At 35.6% G+C, this 16,392-nt stretch overlaps 1 protein-coding gene across 1 annotated transcript; it reads left to right on the forward strand.

The window, feature by feature from the left end:
- The first annotated feature begins 3,699 nt into the window (after nucleotides 1-3,699).
- Nucleotides 3,700-16,078, forward strand: Gm1322 (predicted gene 1322). Its single transcript, NM_001033477.3, has 2 exons — nucleotides 3,700-3,895; nucleotides 14,309-16,078. The coding sequence occupies exons 1-2, from the start codon at nucleotides 3,890-3,892 to the stop codon at nucleotides 14,774-14,776; spliced, it is 474 nt and encodes a 157-aa protein (NP_001028649.2). The 5' UTR covers nucleotides 3,700-3,889; the 3' UTR covers nucleotides 14,777-16,078.
- Nucleotides 16,079-16,392: the final 314 nt, after the last annotated feature.

Raw genomic sequence — 16,392 nt, forward strand, 5'->3', positions numbered from 1 at the left:
AGAAATACACTTTAATGGGGCTGGAGAGATGACTCCATGGTTAAAAACACTAGTTATCCTTATAGAGGACCAGGACTTTGTTCCCATCACCCATGAAGATCTTCACAGCTATTTTATATCCTTCCTGTTCCAGGGCCTCTAATATGCTCTTCTGCCCCCAATGGGAACCAGAAGCATAAGTTATATACATACAAATAAACAAAATACTCAGGAACATAAAATAAAACAAATTAATCAGAAAAAATAAGGAAATGTTCAAATTGGAACCAATAGAAAAGTCATATGTATTCTTTAATAGTACATTGCCAAAGCACCAAGAACATTATTGATGACAATTGGAGACTCAATTATCAGATTTTTTTTTTCCCCTCGAACTGTAAGATCCTGGGAATCAGAATGCATGGGATTTATTTAGTTACCAGAGAACTGTTTTCCAAAACAAACTGGTTCTCAACTAGAATATGTCAGTCACATAAATGAACCACTAGAGAAAATCTGTGACTCCTGTCAGCATGCACCGCCCAGTATGGAGAATCCATTTTATGAATATATTGTCTGAGAAATAAATCTAGGAATCAAATAGACTTTTTAGGTTAACTGTTTTAAAGACACTGCTATAAAAATGTGTCACTTAAGACAATTTCATAAAAGGTATTGGTTGTACGTTCAGTACACAGAAGAGTTTACACGTCTTCATACAGTGTTTCCCCAGATCAAGTATGCACAACAGCACCTGCAGGAAGTATGTAACAGCAGCTGCATAAACTATTTAATGCAAAGCTTAGTAAAGAACACAAAACCTAGCCAACAGATGCTCGAGAATAATTATTTGCTATTAGTTCATTCTGCAGTAAGGTATGTAGTCGATACTTAGGCTCTGATATACTCAAGTTAGGAATGAGAAAAATCTACAACTTCCATCAAACTGAGCAGTCACTATTTTGTGTATCCTTGTGATCAGATCAGTTTTAGGGTAAGCCTCGTTCAACTCCTAAAGCCAGCAAATACATTTAGTCAGCATTAGTATGTAAGTGAAAGCATTTTTCTCAGCTGCTGTCGAGAGGAATATTCTATTTCTGTCTTGTATATACTGAATTTTTTCTGTCAAAATGTGCTATCTTTGCTTTTTTCCTACTCTCAGAAATGTAGGTGTCTATGATGGGATAACCACATACTGATTCCGGCCCTCTAACTCTTTCTAAACACTGAACATCTATTACAGGTCCACAACATTTTCTTTAAAATTAATGCTTTTTTTTTACTAAGTTATTTGATATTTTAATATTACTTCGTTATTTCTGACTTCCTGCTCAGGACCTAGTGTCTTTTCTTTTAAAATGTGGCTACCTAACCTCGATCATGATGTTATTGTGTTACATGTCTTGGGTCTTTGTAGGTAAAAGGAGTATACTAAACTCTTCTTGTGGGAAGAGTCATTCAGGGTCAGGAATAAAGAATACCTAATGGATGGATTCATTAGGTAGATGTCATATCTGATTTCCTTACACTCACCTCCTCTATTTTCAGGGTCTCTAGATCAGCACAGCTCTGTAGCAGTTGGGTCACTGCAGCATCACCAGGGCATTATAGCTTCTCATGCCTTTAAACAGGGTGACTGACTTAACTACTGTAATGTAACACAGAGACAGAGGCAAGCATAAGGGCAAGCAGAGAAGCTCGATGCTTCCAAGGCACTGTTGCCTATGACGACTTGGTTCTCACAATAACATTTTCATAAGAAATTCATCACAAAATCAGTTCTGACATAACTTCATGTGTGGCATTCTCATGTTTACACTAACAGGCCTCTGTATCTGATTATCCAAATGAGCCTCATTTGTAGGTGTACTAAATGCAGAGATATTAATAGAAGCACTTGAAAGGATAAAGTGCCATGAAACTGCATTCTCTTTCTTCATCATGTGACATTACTTCTAACTAATGACAGAATCTGGACATAATTTATCTGAGAAGTTCCCAGGGGCTACTAGGATAAGTACTGCATTTTATTTTTCTGAAATTGCTCAGTGAATAAACCTTTTACATTCATCTGTTGTATTCATTATTATCTACTTTTCTGCTAAATTTCTGCAAAATATTACAACACATCAGAATATGAAGCTCTGAATGTGACCAAGTTATAATAAAGCCTTACTTTGTAGTCTTCTTATCACACACTTAAATACTTTTTAAAAGTCACATCAAAGCTGCTCTATAATTTAAGCCCTCAAATTAGATTTCAGAAATATAGTAATTTGAAGACTGATTTAACTTCTCATTTAATTCCATGATGAATAGTTCTGCTTATATATAAAAATCCATTGGTTAGACGTGTATGGGTGAAGATATACTAAATGTATTTACTACATATCATATTAAATTTATTTATCACATTGAATTCATATATGTAAAAAAGGAAATCTCATTCTAAGTAGAATATAACTATAGCAATTTCTTAATATAGCTTTCAGGTGGTGCCAAATAACTTTTGTCAAATGAACTCTTGGCATGGGTGATAAGTAGGTGCTCAGTGAGCATCCTGTTCTCCACTAGAGGTTAGACCGAAGACTAAGCACTTATACATAAGTGTACTAGAGAGGAGCTTGAGATTCTCTATACATTCATTAGTGTGTGTGTGTGTGTGTGTGTGTGTGTGTGTGTGTGTGTGTGTGTATGTGTGTGTATGTGTGTGTACACATACATATATCTTACATTCAGTTTTCAAGTAAGAAGTAGGATTTCTGGAGCATTTTGTTCTATTAGTTATTTGAGGATTTCCCATGTTCTTTTCCAGATAAATTACCCTAATTTCCATCCTCTCTAAGTGAAACACTATTTTCATTTTCTCTAAGCCTTTGCTCAAACTCATTTCTTCTTTTATATGTAGTTTATAAGCATTTAATTATGGTTTAGCATGGTAGACTTAAATAAGCAACAAATGTTGCTGAACTGGTGGATACTATTTTGTCTTCTTCAGTTCATTCATCTTTATGTCAATGTGGCAATATTTTTTCTTTAAATTATGGCATCCATAAGTGCTAGGCATTAGAATGACCTATGCTGCTTAAAGAAGACAGATATGCAGACTACATTCTCAACCTGTTGGATCTGAAATTCACCAGGTGGAGAATGGGAATCTGTAGCTGACATATCACTTGATGCTGTGTCCAGTTAAGAACAAGGCATCTCACTAGACTTCAAATACTTTAAATTGGAATTTATCCTGTTTTCTTTAGGTAGATTTCCACATCACTCTCTAAAATATGGTAATCTTTTGTATCACTGACCTTGAGAATCATGCTTAAAACCCTAAAAGCAATCTTGAATTATTTCCCAGTAGACGTGCTCTCTAAGTCAGTGTGATAAAAGCTCTACATGTGATAAGACATCAGTTTTGCCCTAATTTAAAGTTACTATTATTACTATTACTATTATTGTTATTATTATTATTAATTATGTGATCATCCTGCTTGAATCACCTAGGTAGCATTTAACAAATATCTTATTTTGTTAAATATGAATTATCCACAAACGGGTCGTTGTACTGGTGATTGGTTCTGTTGTGCAGCGTTTAGAAACAAAAGCTGCTTCAATCAGCCTTCACCTGGTAAGTGTGTAAGCTGAGCATCCAGTGCAAGCAGGGGTTATGGTCCAGGGCACACTTCTCTCTTCCATGACTTACTAAATAATGTAGCTCCCAGGGCTGCCTATGACAGATTTGGTGTCTTGTAACTGCTATCTACCGACGTATGTCCATCATGCCTGATGTCCATTAGTTGGATGACATCAGTGGGTTAAAGAACTGTTAAATTTGTGCATTTTTGTTTTCTTTCATGGATACGTGACTGTGGTACCTGAGTCATTGGACTGAAACTTGACAGAGAAGGACATGGCGGTAAGATAAGCTTATTATAAATATTACTCCATAAATTCTTTTAATGATTTGTTGTAGCAAGGTGCCTTAGCCAATTCCCTTAATAAATGTGAATGAGGAGATAAAAGAAAGTAAAATAAACAAATGCACTGTTCCTGTCTTTTCCTTCATGTGCATGAATTATGCATGCACCTTATTAGAGGTAAATGAATAATGTGCTGGTACTTTTAGCAGGGGGGAAAAAAGAACTCCTAATATCTGTCTTGCTGAACTTAGAAGAGTCAGAAAAACAGGTAGAATTTACAATATTAGTTTTAAATATTTAATTCATTTTTCTTAAATATTGGAAATGTCCTTGAAACTATTAAGTCATTTCTCTCACATTCTTGTCAGGTAAAATGCTCAGTAGCTATCTTCCAAAATTTAAATATTTAATTCTTTTTTTTTTTTAATATCGGAAATGTCCTTGAACCTCTTAACTCAATTCTCTCACATTCTTGTCAAGTAAATGCTCAGCAACTGTCTGCCGAAATTCATAAAAGTTTTTCCTCTTAAAAGATCAGCTCATTTGTTTTATGAACATTGTTCTTAAGGGTTGTCTTTGGAATTCTTTTCTTTGTAAAGCAAAATGCTGCTATCTGTGAATATTTCTCAATCACAATAAAATACTGAATGCCTGATAATAATAAATGCAAACACAACAACAAAAGGCAATTTAAGCTAAGCTGAGAGGATTAGTGTTTGGTAATCTAGCCTTGCTGGGCTGATGTACTTCCATAAGCCCTGCTTGCTTCCTGCATTTGTGAGACTGCAGCTTTTGTTGGCAGAGAGTGTGGCTTAATGACAACATAAATTTTGCAGGTTCTTGGAAACCTCTCGTTTTGTAGTCTGAAATGGCAGCTTGCTGATGCCAATGTGCCTCACCATCTTCTTACAAGCTGTCACTGCTTAGGACCATTAGTTATCATTTTAAAAGAGGTCAGAGTTATTCTGCAAAAAAATATTTTTCTCTTGCAGATAACATAGTTACAGTTATCAAAGTAGGAAAGATCTACTCAAGGACAGCCTTCTTTTCACTCTGATGTCGATTCTCAAGTTGACAGATCTTTTACTTCAATAAAATGTTCCCACATTGTAATGGGCATTGAGATTTTTATTTTAAGAAAGTTGGTAAATTAAATCTCTGAAAAATAAAATTATAGTAATATTTAAAGGGCTTATTGAGATATGCTCTGATCTATGTGTGTTGGGAAAGGAGGGAAACCAGTGAGAACAATGAGAATTAAGAGAGGCATTTCTTGTTATTTCATGAAAAACAAAAATCGATTTCTAATCGAAATTATACTATAAACAGCCCAGACATGCAATCCCAACACTGCAGCATGCTCTATTTCAAAGCCAACTTTAAACTGCTGCAGAGAGGGAAACAGAGTTTGACAGCCTCCCTAGTGTGGCTGCCTGTGAATTTCAGCAAAGGCTAATCTCCTGGGTGCCCATCACAGACATGTGACAGTCTCCAGGTTCCTTAAACTCTACCCTGCATTCTTTCCTGGTGTAAGCGCAGACTGCCACCTTCTAAGAGCAACAAAACTTGCATCACTTGCCAGCAGATGCAGGTACCATTTCATAGAAGCAACATGAATGAATATATTCATTGCCATCAGAAGGAGAAGCAGCCGCCTATGGTGGTTCCAGAGAGCTTGCTAGCACTGTAACTTAACACAGACTTGACTACAGTAAACTGACTCTGGGTCTTAAGTTACCTTCAGTGGCCATTCTCTGCTTAATGAAAAATGAGAATATTGGAATCTGATGCTATAAATACTAGAGTGACTAGTGGGAAATTTAAAAATACGCTGGAAAATAAATAATTTTTATATTTCTTTTCTCCCCACATAAGAAAACAGTTTAAATCAATGCTACTGGTGAGAGTATTTATGTATTTTGGGGGTGGGTACAGGAAAATAAACTACCTTAAATCCAAATGGCAAACACCGTATTATTTTTTAAAACACTTCCAGTTCTTAAACATATTCATATGTTCTGAAATAGTGAAATACATTTCTTTGTAAGCATTTTTCCTCTAATGATATCCACACATTTAGTTCAATATGCCTGTGTTGTTTATACAATTAATATTTCTAATGGCCTCAAAAATTCTTTATACACTATTCTATTTTTATTTGTATGTACTAACAGGTGTATGTATGTGTGCACATGTGTGTGTGAGAGAGAGAGTGTGTGTGTGTGTGTATATGAGCATGTGTATGTGTGTGTGTGTGTGTTTGTGTGTGTGCGCATGCGCATCTTTTGTATATTCCAGAGGCATGCAGGTAACCACAGAGGCCAGAAAACAGTGTTTGATTTCTTCAGAGCTAGAATTATGGGTAATTGTGACTCAACTCTTCTGAGTGCTCAGAATTGAGCTAGAGTCCTCTGAATATTCTGCAGGCCTCGTGACTCATTGAATGCTTAGGACATAGTTTATGAATTGACCCCATCAGCTGAACCTTAGCAATTCTTTCTTTGATTAATGATTGTAAAGATCCATAAGATGAATTTGCTTATATGAAGGAACATCTTGCACTAAACTTGCACTTTGGTGTTTGTATTCTTATTTTAGGTAGAAAACTAACAAATGTTTAGGACTTTGACACTTTTGACATTGAAAATTTTGTTTTTCATATTTATGTACACATGGGAACTTGCAGATGCCAGAGAGAGCATCATATCTCCTGGGACTGAAGTTAGAGGTCGTTGTGAGATGCTCCATATGCAGTGTTGAAAACAGAAATTAGGTAGTCAGGAAGAGTAACATGGACACTTAAACACTGAGTCTTCTCTCTAGCCCCAAGATTGTGCTATTGTTAACATTAATCATGCTTTTAAAAACATAACAGTATAATATAATCATATATTTCTGAGATTTTAAAATATGTTTAAATAACTATGCTTTCAACTTGTCAACTTGGTATTAATGGAAAAAAAATTAAACAAAAGTGAGTCCTTAGATACATGACATATAAGTTAGGATGCGAAAGAAGTTTTAGTAAATCAACTGTATGAGAGTACCTACGGAGGTTGTTTAGAATTTGACTTTAGGAGATTAAGTGGTTAGGAAAAGCACTTGATAATTTTTATTTATTCAAAAACTTGATTTGTTTTCTATACAAAATGGCAAACAGGGGCATTCTTGTCTTTGTTTCATGCAATGGGTCTCAAGCCTGCTAGAAACGTTTTGATTAAAAATAAGTGCAGCATCAAAATCAAGCCAAGAGATAATCCTTAAATTACATATATTACAAGGTGTAAACTATCAGAAAGAATCTAGTCTTTACTAGCTGCCGTTTTGGTTGAAGGCAAAACCCTTTTCTTAGTTAAAAATTTTCCCTCTGCAGACCTGTGCTCTTTCTCATAAGACAATCAATCACTTGGCAGCAACATGACATGCAGTATTTGGAATACTAATGTGAATGCCAGCTCACATGTATTTCCCAAATGTTGACAGATTATATCTCTGTACATTAATATGAGTCATCACTATCATTTTCATGCTTCTTAAAGCCTACATTCCAAAACAACATTCTTACAGTCCCATCAGATGCTTATTAGAAATGCATTTAATCTGGACTCTCCAAAAATCTCCTGAGTTTAAATTAATTACAAGAGACTATTGTTTCACACCTTCAGTCTAGCATAAGAAATCCTTCTCTATAATGTTGATAACTTGTGTAGCATTAGAGCACTTATCTATTTAAACATCTACCTGAGTTCCAACTTCATTCCAGACACTGCGTTTCAGGCCAAAGGAAAGTTTCTAGATAGAAACTGACATGATCCTTGTATTCATAACTTTGAATGTTAGTGAACTAATAAAACAGAAACCTAAACATGTGTTAAAGCACAACTGTCATTGTCTATCCAATGAAGACTACACTGTAGTGAAGATTAAGTAGTGACCTCGGAAAGCATCGGGGAATCCGAAGTGTTTCTCTAAATGGGTCATATTTTGAACTAAAACCAGAAGCGTATCTAAAAGAGGCCAGAAGATGGGGAGACAGAGATGGTTTAACGAAATCCTATGCCCTCATCTGGCCGCAAGGAGCAACAGGCACATTGTGCTCATGTTACATGCAGGCAAGCAGCTATAAACTTAAAATAAACAAACATTTTTAAGAGATAAAGGCACAAAGAGAGGTGGGACAGAAGAAAGCTACAGGGTTCATTTACTTAGAATCAAAATATTTTATAGGCTTTATGTGATATGCTAAAGAGCACATATTTATACTACTATAGGAACCTAAGTCATGTTAACTCATGGATGTTTCTATTTTGATACCATATTGGCTTCTCCTCAGGGTCAATGACTCAATTTATTAAAGGGTAATTAGGTGAAGACACACTTGACAAAGACAATGTAAATCCACAAACTGAACTAGGGTTCTTCTTGATCATTGTTCATGGGGCTGTCCATAAAATGACAAGCAGGGCTCATAACAATCAGCACAATGCCAGTGGCTGAAGAGAAGAAAATCATATAAATCTTTATGTGTACCAGAACACAGAGGAAACGTATAAGTAGCTGGCTGCTTTCACAAAAGAGCATTCTACCTAATTCTTACATGTGTGTGTGTGTATAATATATATATATATATATATATATATATATATATATATATATATATATATATATATAAAATGAATAAGTTACAATTTACAATGTGATCTTTAAGAATGCCTAGATGTTAATAAAATACCTAAAATTGTTGAACATAATAATGATTAACAGTTTTTTTTAATCAGACCTTGCTATTGTCATAACTAAGTAAAATGAATAATATATATTTGGTTTAATACGTAACATATACTATATGCACACGCATAATAGCTAACTGGAATTGCTTTTTATAATTAGTGACTTTTTATTTCCATCAATATTTATCAAAAATAACTCTGATAGAAGATAGCATTTGAGAATTCAATGGAGAATTCATTTCAGAGATATCTGGCCTAATAACTTTAGAACAACTTTGAATTACTTAGACTTTTTATATTTTGAAGGACTTATCACAGCACTTTGCAAGGATGTGTGCCTTATAATTTTCTAAGATGGTTATGTTAAGTGTCTTAGACTCCTTTTTTCATGTAATCTTTTCCACATTGTTTTCTGAATAATAATATTTAATACCAGTGTCCAGCAGAGCAAACGTGAGACATGCTGCCCTTTGTAGTACTGAAGAATTTTCTTAATTCCACTTTGCACTTGAGCACAATCAGCAATAAGAGAGCAATCTCATGAATTATTATTGACAAGTCCGGCAACAAAGGTCATCATGACCTGCTGTTGAAACTAGAGAACAAACATCTCTTATTTAGCAAGAGCATTGTGGTAGTCTATATTCAATTGGGAAATAGATGTCATGAAGTAAGCTAAGTGTGAAAAATTAATAAAATGTTAATCATCAGGATAAAGGAATATATATGTGTGTGTATATATATATGTATATGTATATGTATATATAGTATATGGATATGAAGATGGTAGCTATGGGTTAGACTACAGGTAGAACATGAAATTGGCATTTGGTGATTGGAGTTGGACTATCTGTCTAGACAAAAGGCCTTCAGAACCAATAGCTTATGTAGCTTCTGACAAAGTAAGCTACAGATCTGTTTTTTTTCTCTTAACTGCCAAGGATGAAAGCCAGGCTCCTTATAATCCCTAGAGGAGTGCCCAATTACTGTTAAGCATCATGGCAAGGATTCAAAATCCCCACTGTTGATCATTTGCATGCCTGTATAACTGAGCACAGGAAACACATTTTTACTCTTTTCTATGTGATAGCTCCAAGAGAAGAGAGCCTTCATTACCATTGAGTGATGGGTGTGGAGATGTGTCCTACGAAGTAAATAAGGAATGGAGAAATGTTTGTTCCCTCCTGCCCCTGGGGTGAAGCAAAAAGTAAGAATGACCTTCTCAGAAGAGTTTGATGAAGATTTGTTCCTCTTGCTATATTGGCCTCTTAGTTCATAGGATTTGTAGCTGTTGAAGACCTCTGATGCCACTTTGTCTCAGCACCCTGCATAGCACCTTCCAGAACCAGGAAAGTTCCCAGGTAGCAAGACAGTTTACAGTTCAGTGCCAACTTGATTTCTCTTATTGAACAACCAGGCTGTAGCTGTCTTCTGCAGTGTGGCTTACTGCCTAGGTTTGCTGGGTAACCAAGAGGAATGGCCTTTGCTGTTTGGTGAGATTCTGATGCCTCTTTGTCCAATAACTAACTCAGAAGGAGCCATCCTGGTATAAGAGTCATTATTTATTGTCACCCACACATTGGCAGCTTTTCCCAGCCTTGTATGGAATCTCTCTTCAAACTCATTTCTTTTAAAAAGAAAATTGACAAATGATATTCCTTTATTTGGTATAAAATAATAGGCTTCCAAATGACTTATTCATTCCCCTTTTGCCTCAACAACACTCCTCTTCCTGGTTCTGCTATGCCCTGCTTTCTTCTTAAATATTTCATCCACAGTTCTCCCCTTACTCCCATTATCTACTTCCATTTGGCCACATTCTAATACTCCCATGGCTTAAAGCATCCTCCACCCATTATGCACCTTCTAGTTTATTGGTTTATTAGTTTCCTGGCTCTCTAAAAGCAACACAGAACTACAGATTCAAATGTAGGATCCATATTGAAGCAGAACATGCAACATTTATCTATGCCATGTTACCAAACTCAATATAATTTTTTCTATCTCCAATTACTTACCTTAAAATTAAATAATTTCATTTCTACAGCTGAATAAAATTTCATTATGTTTATATTTTCATTAAATCAGTTTTCATTATCCTTTCTATGGCCAATGCACAAATATTCTGCTCCATTTCCTAACTATTGTGAATAGAGCAGCAAAGAATAGGAACATGCAGGTACCTGTACAGAATGGAACAAAGGACACAAGAGCTTAAGACAGGGAGAAATGTTGTGAAATATTTCTCTTCTGGGGAAACCACAGCCATTACAAACCTAACCTCTCACAACTAAGGATGTCTGCACTGAATCTACACAAGGATGGGCCCAACAGTACTCTGGCATGGGTGGAGAAGGTGATCAGTAGTCCCTGGGGCTCACTTTTAAACTACTGGTTAGTAACTGATTCAAGGAGAGGGTGAGTCATTGCCTCCTGAATACACGCACCAGTGACTACAATTCTCCAGTGAACAGTGCCAATACAGTTGTCACACGAATAGCCTTGTTAAACAAAATAAGTTCTAAATCCATCCAAGGATATGAGTCTAGAGAAGGAACTGTCAAGAGGAGTTGGATAGGGATGGATGGAAGATTCGAGATAAGCAAAGGGAAGTTATCAGAATCTTTCATACACATGCATGAAATGCTCAAGAGAAAGTTAATGGCAGACATATCAGGATTAATGTTTAAAGCAGTTCTTGCCCTCCTTGTATTCTCTGAATTTAAACATATAAGAAGAGCAAAGAAAGAGTTAAAATGTAGGACCCACCCCCTGAATATTGATGAAGGTTGGGCAAATTAGTTGTACAATTTGCTAATCATTAGCCATGGGCTAAGTAGTCACACATGATATATATTTCTTTTATTTAGATTTCTGTTTTCGTAATTTCTTTTGATTTTTGTCATTGCAAAGAGTGTGCTTTTTGTATGTGAAATGTTCTTGATGTTCTCCTTTTACATTATTGATGCTTCTAACAAAGCAATGCTAGATAGGTGAAGAAAAGAAAATCTTGGAAATCTACAGTCATATTTTTCCTCAGCTTTGTGGCTGCCTAGGAACTATTCCATCTCCTCACTTTGAAAGATTCTTACACTTGTTTTACATACAATTCCATGGGTCTGTAAGTATGCTCACTGGGAGAAATTAAAGGGTGTGGGTGTCTTCTATCCTGATGCAGAACTAGATGATCAAGTAAATTTGAATCATTGGAACCTGTTTTCTATAGGAGAAGGTAGATTTCTTCTATGGCTTGTTGGTTTGTTTTCTTCTTGGACATTTCTTTATTTTTTGTTGTTTTCTTACTCATCTTTTTTAACTGTGCATGTATGAATCAGAAATAATCATTATATTAAGTGCCCAGATATGTTTACTTCTACCAGTTGTGACACTGTCTCCCAAAACTGTGTTAATAAAATGCTTTTTATTGCTTATTTATTTACAAACGAGACACAAATTAGAAGATCTTGTTGGTAGAAGTCTTGTCATTTGCTGGTTAGCTTCTTAGGCAGATATTCAAATCTTGCATGGTTCCACTGTTGTATAAAGACATTCAGTAGTGACTAACACAAATATATTAATTAGTGATATTTTTGTAGCCAAAATTTCCAATCTGTTTTCATCTAAGAATTTGGGTCTTTAAACATCTCTTTTTTCCCCAACATTGAAGTCTAGGATACTCATAAGCAATGTAAATATTTTAGTAATTAAACGATGTTTTTCCAAATTGTAGGGTGAGAGTTAGTGACAGGATTTAATAACTCAATTGAGGAATATAACACACAGTTTTCTAGAGGTGGTCAATTAAATATAAGCAACATAATATAAAATACCTGTTCTTGAGCTACCCTGTTGTGTTGCGTGTATACTGATTTTACAATTCAAAGTATACATATCTATCTCCTCAAATGTTTACTGTGTTGTGACAAAAACATGCAAAGTAATTAATTCATAATATTTAGTACATCATAATTATCTATGGAAACTCTATATAAAAGTGAACATCATCATCATCATAAATCATAATGTTGACCTTGTTGAAATTAAACATGAGCACTGTATACCACAGGCTGGAGAGAGTAGGAGGTAGGGAGAGATGGAAAACATTTGGCCAAAGAAAGCTGAATCATGGCATTTGATGTTTTATAAACATAATCGTATTTATCCAATGAGGCTTTTTAAGGTCACAAAGCTAGTGAATCCTGCCTTGGAAATGGATTTCTGCTGTATGTATCAAGCTATAAAGTAGTGCCGGAATCACAAGCTCATCCTTAAATCCATTCAGTGCCTCACAAACTTTGTTTCATATGGAGGAATGCAAAACAAACTATTACCACGCTCTTAAAATAGTAACAGACTATATTACTTAATGAAAACAGAGTTAGTTTCTTCTATATACATTTATTAATCTAATATGTACAGTTAGTATCATACATTAAGTATTTTCCAAAATGAGAGCAACATCCAAGAAATCCATAGCCATTAAATTAGATGGCTTTTTGAGATACTTCCAAAGCTTACTCTAAATGGTATTGTACACTACTTTGCTGACACTTTTACTGGAAAATGCAAGATCTTTCAAGAGAAAAATTTATTTTTAAAAGCTCTAAATTTGCAATGCAGAATCTAGTTTGGAAAAAAAGAGCTATTTATATTGAAATGACAGAATTCATGGTAGGTTGTAACTTTTGCTGACCAGAATTTATCTCCTTCTACATGTGAGTGAGAGCCCATATGTTTTATGGTAAGAATATATTTTTCCATTTGAATTTTTTTCTAGTCACCATAAAACTCTGAAACAAAGTCCTGTTCAAATGAGCTTCACAATAAGGCACTTAATAGCACAGAAGTGACATTAAACCTCAGTGGTATAAGAAGCAGATTCTGGAATTACACAGACAAATTTCAAATTCAGGCTTGGCCACTGAGGACCTGGGCAAATTATTCAATACATATTCTATATATACAACCCACTAATTATAGTAACAAGTAATTTGTGCATGATAATTCAGGGGAACAAAATTGATACACATATAAAGCAATTATCTAAGTGTTTTCCTTACACCTAAGGTTTAATAACAATAAGCTATTGGTCCATTGCTTCTGAAGTAGGAGGTTTACAAAACCCAATAACTGAAAAGAAATATTATACCATTACACATGGGAAACATCCCCTTCTGCTCCATTGCCTCTTTCATAAATGACCCTTTTCTCAAAAATTATTCAACAATGAATTTACAAGGCTGATTTTGCATAGGAGTAATAGGAAGGAAATCTTGTCTTCCTAGTCTTACTCTTGTTTTACCTGGAGCTGTCTTCACACACACACACACACACACACACACACACACACACACACACACACACACACACACACACACTAAGTGGGCATTGCATCCCATTGCAGGTGGTTGCAACCCTGTATGTGATTGCTGGGAATTGAACTCAGGACCTCTGGGAGAGCAATCAGTGCTCTTAACAGTTGAGCCATCTCTCCAGGCTCTTATTCTTGTGTCTTTAGTGTCACCTGGCCATGTCTATGTTAGCTATTCCTCTCAATCTGTGTGAACTGTGATTAACTGTCATGGCTTAGTGCCACCAAGTCTTGAAAAGATGTATTTGAACACAACTGGTATCTGGGCTTATAGCAAACTTATAATGAAAGAATTTTTGATATTTCAGGACAATCTGGAGCCATCTACCTTCCCCATACAGAAGGGGTCACTGAGTCGCCTGAGGCAGAAATGGGAATCTAGTGACTATCACAGAAATGAGAGCTATCCTGGAGGCAGCCGGTGCAAGCTCTTCCAGCTTAAGGAAAGCAACTTGCTTGAACCTGAAGGAGAGGCACTTTCAACACTTGACCCTCCAGAGGCACCAAGTCTGCCTTGCTGCAAAAAGGAAGAGGTATTGTGTGGAGAGCCTGAAGATGGAGTTCCTGAGGACCAGAATGACAAACTCAAAGACTGTGGACAGCCTGAAGTACTGAAGGAGGATTCCCTGACTGGCCGGCGCAGGATTGAACGCTTTTCCATTGCCCTAGATGAGCTGAGAAGTATATTTGAGTCTCCCAAGAGTAGCATAAACTCAGCTGGACCAGTTGAATATGTCCAAAAGGTAAGAAGCTATTTATTTCAGGATTACAGCTAGCAAATCTAGAGGATTGCTTAGGCTGGCATATAGTCCTGACTGCTTTTTGTTTTCCCCTTCACCTATACCCTAGCCAGCTGTCTGAGTAACATAATATAGTAGCTTTGAAGCTTGGCATCTTCTGTTATTGACTTCTTTATAGTTTGTGTCAATGGGGACTTGACCCCATTCCATTCCTACAAAATCGATTCTGATACATGTTGTGTTGATGGTTCTTTGTGTGTGCCTGGTTTGCACAAGCAGCTTATGAGTTCCTTGAAAGCAAGGAAAATTTCTGACCATTTGTTGTGTCTCAAACATCAAATGATGATAAGAAACTTAGGAAGTACTGTGAGGGAATGTTTGAAAATGTTTCCTTTTCACTTTGAAGTTTTCTTAAAATTTGGTCCATGGATAGAAAAATGGCAATAGATTAGCAGAAAACAAAATTATCATGTGTTTAAGCATGTCAGTCATACATGAAGAAGGAAGCTCAAAGGAGGCCCTGGGAGCTGAAGCTGAAATAGCAGGTTGACTGCAAAAGAACAAGGGTTCTATAGTCCTGGCAAATATGTTGCAATGTGGTATGCTAGGCTGAGAGGGGAAATGTAGAGTAGTCATTACTCTATTATGTAGTTGATGATCTATTATGTGTAAAAGTCAACTGATGACTGCCTGTGCTAATCCCTTCCCAAACCAGGTGTCAGATCCTGAGTCTGTGAAAAGAATTCCTATAGACACATGGGGTCTACCAGTGAGAACAGCCTACATCTGCTATTTATTAATGTAGATAGATATAAGCTTATTCTTACTACAAGATTTTCCTAGGGTCATGTCTATGTCTGCAGAAATCTGCCATCTTTCTGAATAACTAACTCAGAATATGCCAAAGGAATAATATAGGGCAAAATGCTTTGCTACCCCATATGACTTATTAATTATGATGTATGATATGAAATGAAGGAAGGCTATGAAACTACAATGACCTATATTTCCATCCTCAAACCTGTAATTTGCTTCTGAAGCAGAATAACATTTGGCCATACAGACATAAAAGTTTTAATCAACTACTTTATATTTTTTCAATTCATGGAAAATTATGCATAATATTCTCATGTTACTAAATGCCGAGTATGAATTTTTTATATATTTCACGATCATTTGTTGTTGATTGTGATCATTTGCCATGTCCATATACAATGATTTATTACTTAAAGGGGTCTTTACTCAAAGACAGAGAATAGGATGATCAGTGTGTGAACAACGGTCACATTCTCTACTTTCATGGTCAAATAAAACAAATATTATTCGAGCCTAAATTACTAAAAAAAAAAAAAAGAATCACACATGTCAAGGCCTACACAAAAATAAAATTACAATAGAATTTAATTAATAACAAGCACATGATATTGGTGTCTCATCAGGAAGTAAAGTCCATGTTTTGTTTTTGAGGTTTAACTTAAGGATATTTGTCATGATACTACAATCCTACTCTTGTTTAGACATAATTATATAAAGACAAGAACATTCCTGTTTTTCTCTTTTATTTTTTATATGTGTATGTGTGCATTCATGGTAATGTGTGTTAATACATGTGTATGTCTGTACTCATGTGTATGGAGATCAGAAGTCTGGAT

The sequence above is a fragment of the Mus musculus genome, chromosome 2 (assembly GCF_000001635.26).
Source record: "Mus musculus strain C57BL/6J chromosome 2, GRCm38.p6 C57BL/6J".
NCBI lineage: Eukaryota > Metazoa > Chordata > Mammalia > Rodentia > Muridae > Mus > Mus musculus.